The 22,107-nt window shown below is 43.5% G+C and overlaps 1 protein-coding gene across 2 annotated transcripts in view; it reads left to right on the forward strand.

Moving 5' to 3' along the window:
• The window catches only part of erf (Ets2 repressor factor), a 71,890-nt gene extending 59,905 nt beyond the window's left edge, over window positions 1-11,985 (forward strand). For both annotated transcript variants that reach the window (XM_085148451.1, XM_085148449.1), the window contains exons 3-5: window positions 3,703-3,815; window positions 6,517-7,418; window positions 7,670-11,985. In XM_085148451.1, the coding sequence (XP_085004577.1) occupies window positions 3,703-3,815; window positions 6,517-7,418; window positions 7,670-8,296 (1,642 nt within the window). In that variant the 3' untranslated portion in view covers window positions 8,297-11,985. The remainder of the gene's footprint in view (window positions 1-3,702; window positions 3,816-6,516; window positions 7,419-7,669) is intronic.
• The last annotated feature ends 10,122 nt before the right edge of the window (window positions 11,986-22,107 follow it).

Raw genomic sequence — 22,107 nt, forward strand, 5'->3', positions numbered from 1 at the left:
CTCTCTGTGTTTCACATCAAGGAGCAGCTGGAGCCAGGCTCTGCTGTGAACGCCTTTTCTGTGGTTTTCTAAACCTTTTTAACAACGAGCTGTTAATTAATTCTGACGTCGTCAGAAGAAAGTCCTCTTCATCTTTGATTGATGCTTCCCGCCGCCTTTTGAAGCAAACACGCGCCGGTACACATATGAACGTTTCTTCATACGGTGCGTGTTATCGAGCGTATGTGTTTTTGGGCTCCTTCATATCTGCATGTGCGTTCGCTGCACAGAAGTCGCGTCTGTACGGTCCAAAGTCCTTTCTAGTTTGTTTGAAGGAAGTTCAAAGACCACGAGGCCTCGAGAGAACCGGGGCCCCACGATGTGAGACTGGCTGCCCCATATTGACTCTGCTGTTTGAGATTGTGTGTGCGTGTTTCTTTCACACATATGTGCCTGCCCTTTTCCCCGATTTGTTCAAAGTGCCTTCCATTTATCATGTCAGCGAACATTATGTCCACCAGCTTTCACAGTACGCACAGCCCTGATATTATTAAGACCCACACACAGATCCTGCTATTCAATGCTGTGTGTGTGTATATACTGATTTGTTATGAGTTTTTCCACCTTTTTTGTTTGCACTGGGTTTCGCCTGCACACTCCTGTTAATTTTTCACCTCTACATAGTTCTCAAGTGTCGAAGCAAATAGCAGTGCATGCCATTTGATTGTGATTTGACTTCATATTTCAAATCAGCTACTTTACAGATGGAGGAAGGAAATAAAAAAAAAAAACGTTATTGTTGTGAGGCTGAAGGCTTGCACAAAAGATTTAGGCGTCCACCAAAATCTTTGTTTTTCTTAACACAAGGTTTAATTTACAGATGTTTAATACGTATTTTGATTTATTAAATGGCCAACGAGTAGAAGAAAGGTAATACTGATTCATTGCCTCGTCGCACCCTGAGAGGCGTGTGCACCCAAAGCACTAACTAAAGTATTTCTTCTTAACACCTTTTATTGTTAAGTTACTGTGATGCACAAAGGACAGTAAAGCTGTGTGGAAATGAGCCGTCGTTTGGCAGCTCCATCAAAGTAAACTGACAGAAAAAACTACTTTCAACTGCTCCCTAATTCACATGATTTCTCTATAGATTTTTATCCTTACACAAACCCAACGGGATTTAGGAAACCTAAAATGATGTGTCACACATTAATTTTAGATTTTTAAAGATGTCCTGATTAGGGCTGCCACGATTAGTCAACTAGTCACGATTACGTCGTTTGAAGCTTTGTAAGATCACAAAAGACGCAGGAATAAGTAGTAGGATTTAAGAGTGTAATAACGGACTGAAACAGAAGATGGCAGCACTGCATGTACAAGGATGCCAGCTGCCGTTAAACCCCGAAGAAGAAGAAGGAGCTGTGTCCCAGAATTCATAGCGCAGCCCAGCTCAGTTTCCAACAATGGCGGCAGCTAGTTAGTTTTAATATTACTCTTATTATTCTTTCTGGGTCACAAAATAAACGTTTAACGCGTTTTCAGGCGAGAATGTAGCTGTGTAAACCTCAAATATCTGCTCAGTTTATCAAGACACCACATATTTTCAAAAGCGCTCCGACGTTTTCGGAGACGTCTGTTACCCACTAGCTTGATAGCTAGCTGGGGGCTAGGCTCACCAGAGCCCGTGAGAACACCGGACTCCCGGCTTCAAACCCACCGCCGTCTTTCGCTACTCAGGTTAAACATGATATATAAGTCACTTAGATAACTTCAAAATGTTATTGTTTGGCTTTTTTCAGTATTTTATTTGTTCCTGAGTAAATCGGCTGAGTTTATTAAACTCCACCGAAACAATCTGCACATTTAATTAAAATTTAATAAACTACCATCTTGTCTTTATTTTTAGTTAGCACATACCTTAAACACTTAAAGCTGTAAGCTAATGATAGTTATATAAGAGCAGATGCTGCTGGTGCAATAAGCTGTACGTTTTACGTCCAATGGATGATGATCTGATTAGTCGACTAATCACAAAAATAATTGGAGACTAGTCGACTATCAAAATAATCATTTGTGGCAGCCCTAGTCCTGATACATAAAACCTGAGAGTTGAAAGGTGGTGTCCCTTGTTTTTCACCTTTTTCTGTTTTCCCTCTAGTTTGCTGTGCATGTCAGTAGTTTTTGTTGTTGGCTTGCCTGCTTTCTGCCTGCGTCGTACGTTTGAGCCTTTGTGCCTGTTGTACATCTGCCTGTAGTGCTGTGTGTGTGTGTCTGCGTTACATCTGCGTGGGCGTGCGTAGCAGTCGGCTGTCAGAAGAGGCCCTCCACTCATTGAGTCGCTGAGGGGCTGGGTGAGCTCCTGTTTCACTCACGGTTGTTCTCACTTGTTCCAGACTCCACTGACTAATGCTCACACAGGAGCAGCTTCATTATTACCACTAATATTACATCCATGATTATTGGTTTTCTGTCACTTGCAGCGTGACTCATTGATTGGAGGAATATTTCACTTTGCGGTTACATCACTGCACAGTTAATATAAACATATTGCGGCTGTTTCGACTGCACGTGTTTAGGTCTTGTGTTATGTATGCATGTTATTTGTCCACAAATAAACTATTGATCTTTCTACGTGAACGGTTATATATGGATCAATGGCCGCATTAGAGGCGGTCACAAAAGCAAAATAGCGTTTTATATTCAGCCACCTCCGACGCCGGAGAGCAGCTCAATACAATTTATTAACACTAAGAGGCTTATTTTTAGTTCTGTATTCACAGAAATCCATATTTCTCTCTTAATATGTAACCACTGAGCTCATCTGCACATGATGCTGCCGATAATGATGAACAGCTTCTTAGATTTCTCACATTGAAGTAGCCGGTCACAGCTGAATGAGAGACACTGATGCCCAAGTTTTTTTGTAAAGAAATATGAATGTAGTTTGTTCCCGAGGCTATCGGTGAGTCACAGGGAGCCATTTTATCGTCTTTCAGAGCTCGCTATTCACTCCTCTGCATCGCTGTGTGTATTGACGATGACTAATACAGCCTTACTAATGGAGCCGCCTGGGTAAGACGGAGTCTGAACGGCTGTCTCACTTCCTTAAGTAATCCCAGAGAGAGCTGGAATTTAACTGCGAACAGCTTGTTTAATTGTCTGCTGTACACTGAGCAGTGTAAAGCTACGACGCAGGGAGCGCTCTGAACAGCCACACTTTGGGCTTATTGTTTGTCGGTTTGATTTAACATGGCCAAAAACACCAATTCTGTAACATTTAAGCATGAAAATCAACATTAAACATGAAAGTCTTGGTAAGTTGAAAGCTTGTTTGTGACCCTGAGGTTGAATGCAGCTGCTGTTCGTGTTTTATGTTCCTGTAGTTTTTTTTCTCTCCTTATTTTAAGAGCTGAACATCTTGTAATGACTCTAAACATCTTTCCACTTATTTGCACAACTTCTAGAAGACAGCTGAGCTTTAATTTGGTTTTAATATCCACAAAGGGCCTACAGACTTAAAGTTTCTGATATACAGGCAAACATGTTGGCTAACGAGTGAGTTATCACTGGTGTCTTATCGTTCTGTGGCAACTCAGCGCTGTGCTTATCCGTGCTTTCACACTCCTATAAATGCGAGACTACAACAAAAGCGGCCACTATCAACGTTTTACTACATGTTAGCGTTCTGGGACATAACATTGTTTTTTGTCATTCTCTCTTCAGATACTACTACAACAAGAGGATCCTACACAAGACCAAAGGGAAGAGATTCACCTACAAGTTCAACTTCAACAAGCTAGTGCTGGTCAATTACCCCTTCATCGACATGGGCTCTGGTACGTTCACATCACTTTTAATTCGACCACGGGGTTGTTCCTGGCTCAGCAGGTCCACATGTAAGGAGTCTGTTACCGTGCTTAACTGAAGTGATGTTATATTTTTCCCATCTGATAAGAAAAAAAGCATTTTACGTTTTGAAAAACTTTTTTTATTTTGGTGGAAAGCCAAAACGTCTTTCATCAGCACCACAAAAAAGTGATTTTCAGTCAATGTGGGGGCTGTGGGAGGTTGGAGACACTTTACGAGGTGAACTTTAGTCTTAAAACACACGCTAGTCTGGGAATAAATCCCTACCTGATGGCCTCTTTCCCCACCAACTCCACCTCGTTTTTCCCCTTGTTTTCTTTTTTCTTTTCCTTTTTTTTTGGATTTCTACTTAAAGTTAAAAAATCTCATCTGTTTAAAAAAACATGTTTTGATAATTTAAGCTAATAATCCTGTTAAATAATGCATTAAATTACCATAATCGATCAGATGAATTATTACTATGTTATTATCCTAGCTGTGCATCCCCACATGTGCTCTTTTCTTGTACACACGCTTTCTCAGCTGCTGCAGCAGGAATTTCCAATAATTGAACTTTACTTGATGGCAGGAGGAGAAATTCTTAAGTTTTGCAGGAGCAGTTGGGCATTAACGTGTTTTTGACGTGGCAAAAGAAACTGCAGCTCCCGGGGAGGCGGTGTTTGCTCCCACCGAGCCTCCGCTCTGACAGGTTTACAGCAATCAGCGACTAGCCGAGTTCATCACTGTGTTGTAGAGCTTGCGAATGTGGTGCTGAGACCTGCTACAAGTCCTGCATCCGGCACATTTTCGAGCTCGCAGACTGTCCCAGCACCCCTTCTAACACTTACTGACACCACCTCGTGTTGCAGTCTCTGCACCTTGTTTATGTAGTAGGATGTTATCCTTACCTGTTGGTCAATTTGGCGACAACCTTGAGGGTTCAGCAGGTATCATGTTGGTGAATATCTGCTCTTCTCAGAGACTCGTGGATGCTCAGCTCATCTCTTCTGAGCTTGGTTAGCTCACGTAGTTATCTGGATTTTATCTCTCGATTTATACTCCGGGCCCTTAAGCAGGATTTTGGGTGCTCAGAATACTGAAAACAGAGATAATTTCCATTTATTTAGTGACATATAAAGATAAAGGGCTCGAGCTCAACATGGGGCATGTTTAAGAGTGTTATTAAAAATAGTTCTCAAGTGTCTGTGATTTAAATAAACGTGGCTTGTTGGCTCACCTTCTGACAGCTACTGCGAAATATGACTCGCAGTTTTTTGTTTTATACAAAACAGTTTTTAGGTGTCGATTTTTCTCTTATTTCTCAGTAAAGATGCCAGCAAACGCGTTTGCCATGAACAGAAGATTATATTCTACTGCAAATCTAAATCTTTTTCTTTTCGTTGCCCTGACTTTGGTTTGAAATCGGAGAAAGAATGCTTTTAAAGCCAACAAAGCCCAAAAGCGTGTATATAACAGACATTCAAATATTATTGTCTGAGAAAGTTTCCAGTCTGTGCGGTGGGGGGCCTCACTAATTTACTCGCCAAAGACAAATATTGTAGGTAAAGACTCGAACGTACTAATCCACCCTGCCTTGGTTACAGATGACGTTCACTGAATTTAATTTAATTTTTTTTTTCTTTTAGTCTGAGCTGGATGCCATCCTACTTAAACGTACAGCGTGTAAAATTCGTGCACGCACGCCCGAGTGTGCCACGTCCCAGCTTCGCCCCTGTCTCGAAGCCGACTCTCGTTCTGGTCCCGGCCACCCAGTGTAAACACAGCCCATATGGAGCGTTAGATCCTGGGTGACATAAGTGCAGCACGAAACTTTAATTATAGCCTCCGTGTGATGTGGCCCACACACTGACATGTTGTGATATGATGGTTTCATGCGATGGTCGCATGCACGCCCACGTCAATCTGGATCGATTGGTGAGAACATACATGCACGCATGCAGTTTTTCTCTCTGCGCTCGTCATCGCTGACACACATGGCAGATGTGCTCAGAAACCTCACTCAGCAGCTCTGGGGGGAAAAAAAACAGAAGAGCCCAACCCATGTTTGTGATGGCAGTAAGAGCAACTTTTCCAATATTTAATTCTGGCACGTGCTCGGATGCCAAGAATTTATTGCAGTGCCACAGTCTCCCTGGCGAGGAGAGGGAGAGGAGGAGGGGGAGCGAAGGAGAAGGGAACTTGTGGCTTGGTGTGTAACCCGCTGTTTTTTTTTTTGTGTGTGTGTGCGCCTGTGACCCTCTGGTTAAAATAAAACCTCCTGTCATTAGTGACTTTTCCCATTCTCTTCAGGTTTGGAGGGTAGTTTGTGGAAATTTTAGAAAAATGTAAAAATCTAAAATAAGTCAGCTGGATGTTTCAGCCAGTGTTTTACGAGCTAGACTGGGGTATCTTAGTTTTCCCAATCCTCCCTGGGCCTGTCTTCAGATAGTCCACAGTGCTTTCATGTTACTCCTGTGCATCCATTCACCAGCTTCCAGTGAAATTCAAGTTTTTTAAATCACATTATTTACATGAAACGGAGGAGGACATGGCCTGGCTCCTGTTTCTGTAGCACACCTGCTAAGATCTTATTCTGGCATTCGCTCTTATTTTTAATCCAGTTCACATACGAAAGGATTTATATGTAAAACTTGGTGACATCTGTTTGATTTTTGCTGTCCTTCCTCACAGGCCGAGGAGTCCCCCAGAGTGCTCCGCCCGTGCCGTCCGGAGGCACCCACTTCCGTTTCCCCCCCTCCACACCATCTGAGGTCCTCTCATCCACAGAGGAGCTGCGCAGCCCGGGAATGTTCAGCAGCGTGGGCCGCCGCATGGCCCGCGGCTCCGTGAGCGACTGCAGCGACGGCACCTCCACCAACTCTGAGCTGGAGGAGACTGTGGGTGCAGAGGACAGGGTCGGGGGTCCTGAGAGAGCTTTCAGGAGTCTCCTTCCCCCCCGCATGCCTCATGAGTCTCTGTTCAGGGTCTACGGTGGAGCCCCAAATCCTGGGCTCCCCAGACCTGCTCCCAGAGTCCACCCAGAGCCTCTGTCCCCATTCCCCATCTCACCCCTACCCGGCTCTGGAGGTCTGCTGGCCCCAACTCTCTCCCCAGCCCTGTCTATGACCCCCACCCCTCACCTCTCTTACACCCCGTCCCCCTCCATGTCGTCCCCCATGCTGGGCTCCCACTTCTCCTTCAACCCGGAGGACATGAAGCACTACCTACAGGCTCACACCCAGTCCGTCTACAACTACCACCTCAGCCCCCGAGCATTCCTCCACTACCCCAATATCGTCATCCCACAGCCCCACCGCCCCACCCCTGAGAAACCGGCCGCTGCACATCACCTCCACGGCCCACCCATGCCGCTCTCTCATTCCCTCAGTCAGCAGCCCGGAGGCGGGGAGGAAGGACACCAGCATCCATCGCCATTCAAGTTCAAGCTGCAGCCACCTCCGCTCGGACGCAAGCAGAGGGAAGCGGGAAGCTCAATGGCCGCTTCTTCCTCCTCCTCTTCCAGCCAGTCCTCGTTTACAGGGTCCAGTCAGATGACCAATTCTCTGCTGAGCAGAGGGCCGCCTAATATCAAGGTGAGTCTCCAAGCAAACACGCATGAGCTAAAGATTAGATCACAGTTTAGATCATCAGTTTAGATCACATCTCGTAAGACTGAAGGTGCAACTTTGTGTCCAGAAATTTCAGCCCGGCAAATCCACAAAAGTTACAAATATCTCTGAAATATCCTCTTCAGCTGGGTCACATTACAGCTTTATGTCATTTAGCTCAAACAAACTGTTTAATGTGTCACCAGAATTATATTTAAGAAATTCTTTCTCTCCAGGTGGAGCCCATTTCAGACATAGAGTCAGAAGAAGATGTGGAGGTGACCGACATCAGCGAGGAAGATGAAAAGAATCATAACGATGAGAACAATGAAGGCAATATCTTCACACCGACAGCCGGCCACAACAATCACCATCAGCTAAACAACCATCACCAGGCTAACGGAAACAGCAGCAGCCCCTCTGCTCCTCTTCCTCAGAACAATAACCCCGACGATGACCCCGACGATGAGGTCTTCAAGACCCCCGCCACGCCTCCTATCGGTGGGGGTGGTGGCCTGGCCTTCCCTCTGATCAGTCTGAAGAGCGAGCCGGGGAGCCAAGCAGCTCCCATCAGCCCCGGAGGCACGCGCTGCATCCCGCTGAAACTTCGCTTCAAGCGCCGCTGGAGCAAAGACCAGAAGATGGAGGCGGACGGAGAGAGGGACGAGGCAGAGGACAAGAAAGTGCGGGCTGAAGGCGAGGAGGAGGTGGAGAGAAGAGGAAGCGAGGTGGAGAACGGAGGAGGACGAGGAGAGGGGGTTATTTTGGGGCTAATGCTGCCGCCGCCTCCCACCCAGCGCAGAGCGAGCTCAGAGCTGCAGAGGGCCACGGCGCAGCTGTCTCTGGAAAACTCCGGCTGCTGAGCTGCACGCGTGCACAGGATCTGACTTGGAGACAAGACCTCGGATAGTCTCGTCGGTCCTCGCCAGCAGTAGTAAACGTAGCAGGATTTGATTTGACGCAAGAGTTCGTTTGATGCTAAAATGGAAACAAACGCTTAAAGGTTTAATGCGCTTTGATTTAGCTCTTCAGCTTCTATGTGAACATGCGTGTGTGTCATATGCAGGAATGTGTGTTTTTGTGCAGTAATTCAAGGAGTCGTTGGTCTCTTTTTCTCGTACACTTCTTAAATTGCAGAACGAAATATTTTCCTTCATGTGAAACACCAACATGTTCAAATAGAGAGAAAAATTTGGCGGCTTTGTTTCCGTTTTTGCATCGTCACGTCTTTTGGCGGTCAGTACTGTCAGCAGGTAGCTGCTCGGCATTATGATGTATGTAAAAGCTTGTGTTGCCTCTAATGTACAGTAAGGCGAGACGCCTCGCATCTGACCAGATGCGGTGGACGCCGTCTCTCCTGTGACTCGAACACTAAGAGATAACCAAACTTAGATTGTACATGGATTTTTGCCCACTTCTATTTCTTTTAACATTAGAGCTCTGCAGAGAGGGCGTCTGCTCTTTAATATCCATTTGCACACTGCCTCATCCATCCCTCCACACCCTCACAGTGCCAGTAAGGTCTGCCATGGCTCCCCCCACATCGCATCTGTGCCCAGATTACGTCTTTGATGGGATTAATGGGTCCTTCTGGAACTCTGAGACAAAATTCAAGGGTGCAAAGATCCAGGTTGTAAGAAAATAGAATTCCCCTCTCTCCTTTGTACTCACCATAACAGACAGTTCCTGATTTTAAAAAAGGAAGAAAAAAAGACTTTTAACTGCCCTGATAGAGATTATAGAAGTGCCTCTCTGTCTGCACCCGTCACCTTGCAGTTGCTTACAGGACGGAGAGCTGCGAGCTAAAAAAGAGCCGACCTCGCTCTGAAGGATCTTACGGACTTGAGGTGATTAGAAAGAGCTCAGCAATCAGCGGGGACACCACGGGACTGAGGGGCCTCCTCGTCCTCGGCTCGTTCGCTGTACAGACGAGATGAACGAAGCTAAAAAAGGAGAGGACTGTTTTCCTGACCCGTCGCACAAGATTGTTTGCAAATGAATTCGACGTTGTACAGCAAAAAGCATCCGGGTCTGGGAAGAGAGCGGCGGATATTTCTCTCCAATTTTCTCTTCGGTTGTTGCGGAAATGAGGAAGCATCCACTAGCAAGGCTGTAATTACACACACTCCCACAGAAACAAGTGTGTTTGTGGACCCAAAGCTGGTGCACTAACCTCGAGGATACAGAGGGTTTCTCTGCTTTTTATGTCCCTGCGTGACTTCGCACAATCACCGAGGGGTTTTTGGAGGTTTGATGGCGTCTGATTTAAAAACTCTCGTCTGCATTCCCCTGATTTGTTTTTAGGACTTCTGTCAAAGGACGTTTGTGCGTCTTGAGGACGTGGACAGTATTTTAGGGCATTTTTGCAGTGATCTGAGGGCTTTCTGTATTTTGGATATAATCTGTTCACGTGATGTTTTGTTTTTGTATTTGAGAAGCAGCGATTCGTCTAACTGGGGGGGGTGGGTGGGCGAACAAGAACGGGAACCATGAAATGAATGTCGAGCATCAAGGTTAACTCAGGCAAACCTTCACTGAGATGTTGCTATAACAGCTCATTTTTATGTCGTTTTATTCAGAGTTTTAAACAGAAATGTGCCCGTTTTAAAGAACAACAGGTAATTTGTGCCTTTTTTTTTTTCCCCAAGTTTTATTGACCTACCCCCGGCTTAACGTTTTATCTCACACACTCACAGAGTACCACCATGCCTTCTGCTTTTGTAAAAGATACAGAATAAGTAAATCTACACATATATATTTTATTCAAATATATATTGAATTCAAATATTATATTTCAATATGGTCATTTGATACAAATCAGGAGAATCCTACTATTTTTAATGGTAAAGATGTGTGTGTATATACTCTAATGGGCATATTATTACCAGTATAATTCAGCCTTTGCCTTCTCACCCTTGCCTTCTCTTTGACCGTCGAGCTGCAGCGACAAAAGGCCACTGGTATCAGAGTTTTATATTTATATTGTTCAAAAAAAAACCGGGGGGGAAGCAGTTATTGTGTATTCAGGGGACGGAGGGTGTGACTAGGAGAAAGGAGTGAACTTTTAACCCGGTGGTTCTCGAACTTAAAAGTTCACACCTCACACCTTTTTTTTTTTTCTTTTTTTTTCCTTATCAAACTTTCAGGCATCACATTTTTAGTTCCACTTCATGTTCCACAGTTTGAGAACTGCTGATTTAACCTGACCTGGGTTAAGTCATTATGACCCCGTTATCTGGTGTGTTTGTTTTAATGCCTGTGGAGTGGCAGCTGGGTGGAGTTTAACCACCGCAACACGGAGTCGGTCACAAGAAAGGCACATTTAGGAGGGGTTGTCCTCCCGTTTGCTCGCTCTCCGCCCGCCTCAAACTTAAAAATCGGCTTAAAAGAGGTGAAGTTCGCAAAACGGAGCGGGGAAACGGCCTTGTGTGTTCAGGGCGCGTTCTGATTGGACGGCACAGGTATTCGGCTTTATGTCGCCACATGAGGTCAGCAGGGCCACAGCTGTGATAGGACTGGACTTTGACTGTGGATTTGAAGCTTTGTGTGTCTGTGCTGATCTGAAGCCTACACACACAGAGCTTCTACACGAGCACACACACACACAGTACGATGGTTAGCGAGGCTTTACTGTGGCTACAATAAAGGGAAACATGACATCACACCTGACATCAGACGCCTCCGCAGTCTTTTGGCACTGCCATAGAAACTGCAGCCAATCACACGTAGCGAGGAAACTGCATCAGTAAACCTCAGGGCAGAGTGGAGAGAGCGAGGGACTTCCCATAATCTGACTCGCTCATTCTTGTCTGTCTGTGTGGTTTCTATGGTTAAGCCGTTTACACACACACAGAGCTTTTTCGCCCAGTCTGCAGAGAGTCTTGGTGCAGGTTTTAGTCCTGTTTGTCCAATCAGCTCCAGTCTCCAATCCATGTCCTAAACCAATCATCAGCTGTCTTCATCAGGCACGTGGTACGTGTCCACAGGGGTGTTTTGGACACATTTTGAAGTTGATGAGCAAAAATCCCACCAGCTCTGATGAAGGACCCTGACAGTGTAGAGTCTGCATATCTGCTCATATGCATACATTTACCTAAAGACAGAGCACCTCCGGCTTTCTCCATTCATTGCGTACAGTCTAGCGGGATTGCCTGGAGCTTGATTTGCTCTCACAGGTGTCACATTGCACCGGGCACCCCTGATTTGTTTAAAGCAGCCTCATCCTGGTGACACCACCTTTGGCACCAGAAACACCTGTGGCCTTATTTTCAGGGCACTTCTCTCGAGCAGTGTTGCTCTCTTAAATCCCACTCTGACTTAAATTTGATTGGTCAGAGAGAGAGGTCACAGTGATGGGAAAAAGCTACACCGTAAGCTCCACAGGACAGAAAATAGATGCTGTGAGCACCAAAAGAAATGAAGAAATAACGCCACCTGTGCACACGTACCTTTTCCCGTATGACCTGCTCAGTCGCCTCGCTGACATCAGTTGTCCTCATTTTACAACCTCGCACCTTTAGTCATTACTTCTCAGTGGCGATTGTAAAAAGAATGACAGAAAGGATGCTTCTGAGGGAACTTCAAGGACAGATGTAGCAGTTAACACGAGTCTGGTAGAGGAAAATAAAACCACCCGAACTGTTACACCTGTGCTGCCTTACCTGACAACAGAATAACAGTTTCCCACCAGCTTCACATTTTCACTCCTCAGCCTCATCAGTGCTGTTCTTACCATTTTTCTTCTGTATTATTTCAGACGTATTACTGTTACTCTTGTAATTATTATCTTATTAACATTAATAATTTTTTTTAAAATTGCATTGTATCCTCTCGCCACGACCCGGCCTCTTCTCCATTAATTCCTGGTTTTCTGTGAGTTTGCGCTCTTTCCGTAACTAGTCGGCTTCAGTGCAGTCTTTATTTTTTATTATTTTTCTTTTAATTACGCTGATTTTATAACCGTGTTACCGTGGACAGGGGCAGGGTCACATTAACCCCCCCACGTGCTCTACGGCGAGGGGGTCAGAAACAGTCATTTTCATTTTATGATGATGTGTATATATATTTTTTCCCTTTTTTTTTTGGAGGACTCTGTAAGAAAACAAAGAGCATTGTACTGTTTAACCATTTTATTATTTGCAACGTGTCCCCCTGTGTTTTCACTCGGGTCTCTGTCTCTCCTCTCATGTCCACCTCAGCGGTGAGCGCTCACTCCAGAGGACAGACGGAGACTTTTTTTTTTTTTTTTATGTCATGGAGGATCCACATGTACTTCTGTTTCACTGCTATCTGTTCATCTTCATTTGTAATTAAATAATAATCAGGGTTCATTAAAAAAAAAGGTCAGTTTCTGTCTTTATTTCATGTTTGTTTACGGACTTTGATGTTAGCTGGAGTTTGAATTCAGGAAAATTTAAAAATTTACTGACATTTTTTGTAGATATTTTGACTGTAGATGAGTAAAATATACCCAGATACCTGGTTTGTTGTACCATTATCTAATATTTTCAGTAAAAATACACATTTACAGTGGTACATGCTCATGTAAAGTATATCCAAAAACCCTATTTTGGTAAGGGGCAGGCAATCCATGGAGTAGGCTTAGGAAGTAGGTGGCCTGACGGTGCTTCCTTTTGTCAGAGGTGCTGCACTGTTGTCCAAATAAGCATCATTTTAAACTGTGAATCATGCAAAGCTACTGTAGTAGTGTAAATTTTTATGATTGCCACCCCCCTTTTTAAGGTTGGGATAAAGCAGTGATTCTAAGGCATTTTATACTATATTGTTTAAAAAAAAAAAAAAAAAAACACTGCGCAAGCACTTTGCAACAGTGGGAAGGAAGAACGCCCTTTTAACAGGAAGGAGCCTTCAGCACAGCCAGGCTCAGGGAGGGTTGAGAAAACCGACATGCTGCAGTGGCACGTAAACTCGTCTGGTGTTGTGCTTCGTAGCGTACCGTCTTCAGTCATAAAAGATGGCTAGCACCTAGTCATCCACAATTTCATCATTAGATGGTAAGCCTCGTGCTCACTATCTGATGATAAACTTTACATTGTGCAGATACAGAACTTATAACACCTCTCAGGGGCACGTGTCTATGATTCAGTTCCTTATAAAGATCATCTATGCCATAGGTGTCAAACTCTGGCCCGCGGGCCAAATTTGGCCCACAGCCTAATTACATTTGGCCCGCGAAGCCATACCAAATTACTATCAGAGCTGGCCTACTGGTATTATACAGCTAATATATATATTGTTTAGTAGTAAGCTTTGCTTGTTCCATATTCAGTTTTTCAGCAAAACGTGTTTGAGTCCATAAGAAAAGATTCATTCTTATATCTGGAGGAATAAATATATTTCAGTAAATATTAACGTTAGCCCGCGACTTTGTTAAAGTTTTGAATTTTGGCCCACTGTGTATTTGAGTTTGACACCCCTGATCTATGCTATTGAGACCTGGAGACTGGCTAGGACACTCCATGACCTTAATGTGCTTCTTCAGCCACTCCTTTGTTGCCTTGGGGGTATGCTTTGGGTCACAGTCATGCTGGAAGATCTAAACACAGCCCATCTTCAGTGTTCCTACTGAGGGAAGGAGGTTGTCGTTGAAGATTTTACAGTACATGGCCCCTAAATGCAGTGAAGTCATTTTGTGCTCTTAACAAAAAACATAAAGCCAAACTGTAATGCTTCCACCTCTGTGCTTGACTGTGGGGATAGTGTTCTTTGGGTCATACTCAGCACTTTTCCATTCTCCAAACACATCAGCACTTTCTCCCAGACGTTATCAGAATCATTTAGACCAGAAGTGGGGAACTCCAGGCCTCAAGTGCTGGAGTCCTGCAGATTTTAGATCTCACCCTGGGTCAACACACCTGAATCAAATGATTAGTTCATTACCAGAAATTTTAAGACATGCTGAGGAAGTAATTTAGATTTTTAAATCAGCTCTGTTGGGTCAAGAACACGTCTAAAACCTGCAGGACACCAGCCCTAAAGGCTTCAGCCTCCCCATTCAGTAGAAGCTTCACTTAGTTATTTCACTGCTAATGGTCAAGTTAAAAAAATCAAACTGTGCAAATGTTACAGAGGGAGAAACTATTCAAAGAGAATAAGTCCTCCCCTTGTTTCAGCTGTAAGCATGTTTACTTCTGCTGTTTACCTGGATTGACTCACTTTTGTAACGAGCCTCAGGTGGCCATTAAAGCAACTGCAGTCAGGCGCTTCGCGTGGGCTTTGTTTTTCATCCCTGGAGGTTTCTGCTGGGCGCAAACCTAGTCTGCAAATGTTTCTCTGCTGTTCTGAACAGATGCTAAACTTGAACATGTAGCGGCTGGAATAACAGAAAATGTCTGATTCGTCTTCACAGTCAGGTCTTTTAACATTTTCTAGATAATTAATGAACAGATACGAATATAAGCATTAGCGACATCCTGATTGGCTGTTAAAAGAGGAGATTTTGAAGCCGCTTGCCAGCTTTTACTCACTCGCTGACGTGTGCCAAACTATTACTGAGTCAGATCGTTTTGTTTTCAGCAACCTGCAGCCTCTGAACGCTTCGTGACTCAACCGATGTCAACAGCAAGTTAAGTGCTTTGTACTCGTCTAAGTCTCTGCACATTTTATGAAAGAAAGCCATCCATGGATAAACATTCCCACTTCTGTTCGCTGTAGGCCTGCAACACTGATTAAAACCAGTGTTTTCGTGAGTTCAGGTGCAGAAAGGTCTTTAAAACAAAGACAAGATGTTAAATTAGGATTCTGGTGAAACCAGGTCGTTAGTGCAATGACAGGAATGAGTCAAACATCCTGTTTATTGCTTTTCATTTATGTTTTTTTTTCCATTAAATTTCAGTATGAGTGCAGCAGCAGTGCACATGGCCAGCATTAGTCATGACTGCCCTGAGAGTTTTAATAATTATGATGCTAATCGTGTCCCAAATGACACCTCGGTGATCCGCCCACCTCTTGTTTTCACTCCTGCCGACATGGAAGTTCTAATTACTCACCCGACTGGCAGATCTCTCTCATAGCCCGGTGTGGGCTTATCTTTCTGCTGCGCCGTCTGGTGATTTGAATCAGAGTAACGTTTGTGCCACCTCACAAATTTTGGGTGCACTTTGCTCTGTGGCAGCAGTGTGGGTTCAAGTAAAAGGTCAGAATTCACTTTCTTACTTTCAGATCACTTTCAGGCTTTAGTTCTTGAGATTCAAACAGAAAGATGTTGATAACAGCGCAGTTTTTTGAATACAATGCCAAAGCTAAGGCTGAATATTTATTTGTCCAGTGCAAAGTTAGAAAATAATCTTATTCGAGTCCCTTAAAAAAATGTTTACCTATAAAACCATAAATATTGGATTTACTATAATTGAGGCTAAAAAACTCAGACCTGACACTAAAGAGGCAAAGACTAGTACTTTCTGACTTTTGAAAAAAGAGAATTACTAAAAGATGATCAAAATAATCAATAATATTAAAAGTAGCCCCTAGTTTGACAGTTTCCAATTTGATAAAGAAGAACTGTGTATGAAAAAGCATCCAGACAAGAAAAAATGTAGTTTTATTGCTATTTTTTTAATTGATTGTAAGACAAAATATAAATATGAAGTAGATCTAAAAATCAGGTATATTAAAGTGATGTGAAATGTTTAATGTTTCCACTTTTCTGGGCTTTAACCCAAAGGTTTTCCACCATGACTCACATTTTGACTCAAATAAAGCGTCATTATGTTTAAGTATACAGTCACTAAAAGAAACTTATAGCCTAAAGAGCTGTTTTCTCTCACCTGTTTGTGTAGCTACCACTTTCCAACCATTAAAAACTGCCTCTCCCAGTGTTTCACGCCTGGTTACTTTAGTAAAACTCTGGCTCCCCCTGCTGTCTGAAGACAGAACTGCAGCTTTGATTTTCCAGAAAACGCTCCTGGTTTGCATAGTTCCCAGCAGAACTGGACGGGATGAAGGTGAAACCTGAATGGCTTTATAATTAAATGTTTCCCTGAAGATTGTTTACATACAAACATAAACATGCATTTAAGGCTGGGCTGATCATTTTGGAAACTGGCACTCAGGGAAAGTCCCACTGTGGAAGGAACTGGAATTAAAAAAAAATGTCTTTAGTTTACAGGCTTTGTAATTTTGTGTTTCCCTGAACTGTGTAATTTACAGCAATTCAGATGTTTTCTTTTTCTTTTGTTTATCATCTGCTTCCCAGATGTTGGTCGGTGGGTTAGCACAGTGAGATTTGCCTTTAGGTGGACAACAGCCTGTTGGCTTTGCTTAGTTAAGATAAAGACCGGAAACAACATCTAGACCTGCTTTGACTAAAGTAAACCCTGAATAATATTAAAAATAATTTTTTAGACAGTATAATATTAAAATTTAAAGGAAACTGATGATATGAATATAAAGTTTTTTTCTCAAACATGTTTGCAGCTTTGAGAGAAAACAACACAGTCACCTCAGTTGTGATGCTCCTCTGCTACAGTGCTGTGGGTATTGTGAACAGAGGAGTCTGAGCCTCTGTGCTAACTATGAAATTTCACCACTATTTCCATAAAAAGGACCCTCAGTTATATTTCTCACTGACTTTCTGTAATTTAGCAGCTGTGTCACCCATCAGTTACTGCAGCACCACAGCTCTGTCAGCAGGTACTCGCATCACGTCTTACTTTATATCAGAATCACAGTCTTCTGTCTTCTTGTTTCTGTTAATCATTCCATTTGTTTTAGTGCGTCTCCCCTGCAGTGTTCTTCGGTGTGCTCCTCAGCTGCTGCTCCCGTTGGGGGGACGGGCAGTACTGAAAGGAGGCAGACTGACAGGCTGTTTGGCCTCCAGCTGAGAGCGATTGTAGTCTGAGGTCAGAGGTCACAGTCCAGGGAGTCCAAGACAGAAACCAGATCACAACAGAAGGCTAATTATCATGCATTGTAGCTGGCCTCTTGCTGGGACTGCATTCGCTTTCACCAGCAGGCCACAGTGAAGCTTCTGGACCTCCTGCATTTAAAACAGGGTGAGACGCATGTGAGCAGAAACACTTGTTATTAAATGATGCACTTACACTCAAGAGTTAGAAATCAAATCTTTGTATCAGAGGAAAGGAGTATAACAAACTATAAATTAAGCTAATTTGCACGTTTTATTCTGCTTTTCTCATCAAAAAAAATTATAATGCAAGAAAAATATCCAAATATTAACAGAAAAAACTGAAACCAAACTCTTACCACCCCTGTGTAAAAATCAATATTTAATATCAATGACTTACATGAAAAATACAGTTAATAAAATGATAAGAAAATAAGTGAGCACTATTGCATATAAACCTGACTAGATAAATACACATATACGCTTGTGCTAACAATTCAAGACACATTTGGTATATTTCATATCCCTCCGTTCCCTTTGTCCTTTTTTCCGGATCCTTGTAGTACTTTGGTAGTAGTATTATGATCTTAGGAGCTGATGTGTGTGCACAAGTGTTAAACTCAGAAACAGCAGATAAGAAAACAGCTTTTCACAGGGGTCCATTTGAAAGAAATGAACATGATGTGTTGAGATAAACAATTTGACTATTATTATGCTGTTTGATGATTAAACTCAGTTGACCCACCATAGCAGGCTGGAGCCCAACAATGATAGGAATTAGGAACCCCAGAGTCTAGATGGTGGTAATGAAGATGAAGGGGGGGGATGATAGAACAGCAGTGAGATTTACAGCAGACAGAATAGCGGCTGATTGGTTCACAGAAGGTGGGCAAGAAAAAGACTGGAGTAGAGTAATGATTGAGTTTGCAAGCGTGGGAAAAAGGAAGTGATGAAGAGAACAGACTAGCAGCTCGAACACCCAGGAAAGCAGGTGGATGACTGATTACATCTCTTCCTTATTGAACTTACGCATAAGCTTCATTTAGCTTCATGCTTGTATACGTTTATGTTAAGAATACATATTCTTACCCAAGGTGGCATGCTGTGACGTTTACAGAAACGTAAGCGTAATACAGTGATGGCATGCTCCTTGAAAACCTTTACAATTATATCATTTGCATATTCATGGTCTAATTCCATGAATGTCAGTATGACATCTGGCTCTTTCCATTTCTGTATTAAAGAGCTGTAAACAATATCACTGATGAATATCACATTATCAACTTTGATTTTTTTTAAGTCTAGACCAGTTGTTGGGTGATGGCATCGCCTTTTTCAGTACAGAAAGGTGAACTGGCATTTTCAATGACACACGTCACCACCTTCTTGATACAGGTTTCCACAGATAACCTGTGTTTTTCAGCCTCTTCAGCATCACACAGGGCTGGATTCTGCATAGTGTCGATCAGGTGATTTTTAATGATATCGACCGTCAGTTTTCTCAACACTGGGTCCTCGTCGTTCAATAACATCAGTAAATGTTTTTCTTTACAGAATGTTTTCTGACGTAGCTCTTGGTAAATGGCCCTGTCGAGATTTTTCAGGTTTTTTTTCATGGATGTGCAGATCTTTGATCGTGTTGTCAGACAACACGTGTTTTAACAGATACCTGTGGAGTTTTTTAGAAGGTTTGTAGTGCAATTTCTTTGCAGCCCGTGTGAGCACAGCATCAATGAGTGCGCTGACACTAATGCCAGATGATGATTTTTTTCTCCAGTATTGGAAATATATTACTTTTAAATTCTTCTAAACGTGGTTCAGAAATCGCTTTAGCTTCTGCGTCCTCATCATCCTTGGCTCTAATGCACCACGAGAAGAACCTTGCCAGTAGGTTTCTTTTTTTAGGGAAGAGGTGATCTTCAAATATGGAAATGATCACCTCTAGGTACGGCTGACCTACGGCTAGCGCAATGATCACGAGATCAGGGTTAATGTCCAGCCGCTTTGTGATGTCTTTAAAAATCACCTTTTCAAGTTTTTTTTAACCCTGTTTATGTAACTTTTAGAGTTTCCTGTTCAACTTGTGCCCTCAGAGCCCTCCTGATCCGTTTCGACTGCCAACATATGGGTGAAAACTTTCCTCCTTCTCCCATCAACATGATAAAATGTCCACCTTGTGTGCCTCCGTTTGAGAGGTTTCCCATGGAGGAATCACTAAACACCACTAATTTGAGGGAGTTGCTTTCACCCAAGAACTGAAACCTCAGCGTAACCTCCTCCGATTTAAGTTTTCTGATCAGTTTGTTTGTGCAGTGCATTGTCTGAATAGTAGCATGTTTTGTGCTTGATGCCAGGATGGAAATGTCACACGTGATGTCGGGTCTGCTCTGTCTTGCTACCCACAGTATCTGTCCAATCTTGGATTTTAACATGTCCATCTCTGTATCTGTTAAAGGAGCCTCCTGCTGTGGCGCCCTGGTGGGATCAATAGGAAAAGGCTGTAGGTTTTTTATGTACGCATCTTGTTGTAGTTGTATTTCATTCTGAAGAGAGTGAACCTCCATCCCAATGTAGTTGAAGCTGTTATGTTCTTCTCGTCCAACTTGAAAAACAGCTTTCAGTTTGGGGATGACTACTGTGGAGAACATGTCTGAACCACCCCACATAAAGTCATCTACATGACATGCAAGTACTCCTGTCACTTTACAGAGATCATCTAGCCAGTAGAAGACAGCCGGATCAACTTTTGACACTGTGCCCCCGAGCTTCTGCATGGTTTCTTTCACCTTGTTGCACCAGAATAGTGAAGCATCTGCCAGGCCATAAACACATTTGTTCAACTTCCATATAGTTCCTTTGCTCTGTGCTTCTTCAGGTGGTCGGATGTACACGTCTCGGGTTAAATCTTTACCTTGCAGAAAAGCTGCTTTAATGTCCATAGAGTTCAGTTTCCATTGATTTTGACATATTACTGCTATGACCATCTTCAGGGACTCGGAGGAACATGTTGGTGAGTCTTTGGAAAGTTCTTGCGTGTTTAGTTCTTCAAAGCCTCTTGCAACCAGTCTAGCTTTGGGTACAATGCCCCCTGGTGTTTCCTTGAGTGTGCATATCCACCTTGTTGATATACATTTCTGACCTTTATCTTTCTCCACTTCAAACACATTGTTTCTTTTCCAGTTGTCAAGTTCAGTTTGTTTGGCTTGTGAGAAGATGTCTTCCTTCACCACTAATATTTCATCTCTGTTTTTATCTGTGCATGACTTGGCATCTTCAGACAGTGTCACTTGAAGGTTGTTTACTTGCTCCATGTTGAGTTTGTAAATCAGGCAGCGGAGGCGACGTCTGGGTTCAACACTTTATTTCAGGTTTTACAGCGGCACTCCATCTTGTAACCTCTCTCTACTTTCTTTTCCCACATGGAATGGCTTTCGTACTCTCACTGAAGCACCCACAGTCACTTTAGTAGGTTTAGCACCTCTCTTTCTGTCTGTATAAAGTGCACTTCTCTTCTGTGTCAATGTCACTTTGGATCTGATGTGGTCATATTGTCCAGCATCCTTCGGTGGTGGCAGGATGTTGAGTTTAGTCCGCATGGCTCTTCCTCTGAGGAGCTGGAAAGGGGACTCTCCAGTTGTAGCATGAGGAGTCGCTCGATAATTTTGAAGCAGTTCTGTAACCACAGTTTTCCATGGTCGCTGAGTAGCTTGTGCTGTCTGTATGGAGTCCTTCAGTCCTCTATTAAAGCGCTCCACACATCCATTTGCTTGAGGATGATAGACGCTTGTCCTGATGTGTTTTATGCCCCTTTCAGCGAGAAACTCAGCAAAGGCAGCTGAGGTGAACTGCGGACCATTATCAGTTGTAATTTCATAAGGGTTTCCTTCACGGCAAAAATAGAAGTCAGGAATGCAATCACTGTCGCAGTTGAGGCGTTTGGTGTGAATGCAACTTCAGGCCACTTACTGAAATAGTCAACTAGTGTGATGGCAAACCTGCAGTCATAGGTTCCTTGTTCAAACGGACCAACAATGTCGACAGCAACATGTTGAAACGGACCCTCTGGGAATTTGATGGGTTGTAACGGTGCAGGTGAAACAGCTGCTGTCTTGTCACATGATTGGCAGGTTGTGCATGTGGACAATATTTCGTGGACCAGCTCATCCATGTTTGGCCACCAATATAGATCTCTCAGGCGTTGTTTGGTTCGGACCATGCCTTGATGTCCTTCATGGGCTAGGTGCACTACTTTTCCTCGCAGAGATTTGGGAACGATCAGCCGTGTTCCTCTAAATATCAGCGGTGACTCTGCTGCCAGTTCATGTCGGACCAGGAAGTAGGGTTTGACATTATCTGGTAAGGATTTGCTTACTTTCGGCCAGCCCGAAAGAACGATCTGTCTTAGTTTTGTTAATTCAAGACAGTCTTCACATTCTGCTTTGAAGTCAGCCAGTGGAAGCACTGTTAGCTGAGGAGAAATTTCAGCAATCTCTGTGATTAAGTCCTGTTCAGAGTCTTCACTTGTGTTTGTGGTATGCAGGGGAACACGGGACATACAGTCAGCTATAACATTTTGGCTTCCTGGACGGTACTCTAAGTCATACTGGAAACACATCAGTCTGGCTGACCAACGTGCTATCCTCATGCCAGCTCTGTTCATCCCCTTAGTACTTAACAGGGTGGTGAGGGCCTGGTGATCAGTTCTCAGAGTAAATCTGCGTCCCCATATGTACGTCCTCCATCTTTCGACGGCCCATACGCAGGCGAGGGCTTCTTTTTCAATTGTTGAATATTTCCTCTCGGCTGGGG

Source organism: Neolamprologus multifasciatus, chromosome 22 (assembly GCF_963576455.1).
Source record: "Neolamprologus multifasciatus chromosome 22, fNeoMul1.2, whole genome shotgun sequence".
Classification (NCBI taxonomy): Eukaryota; Metazoa; Chordata; class Actinopteri; order Cichliformes; family Cichlidae; genus Neolamprologus; species Neolamprologus multifasciatus.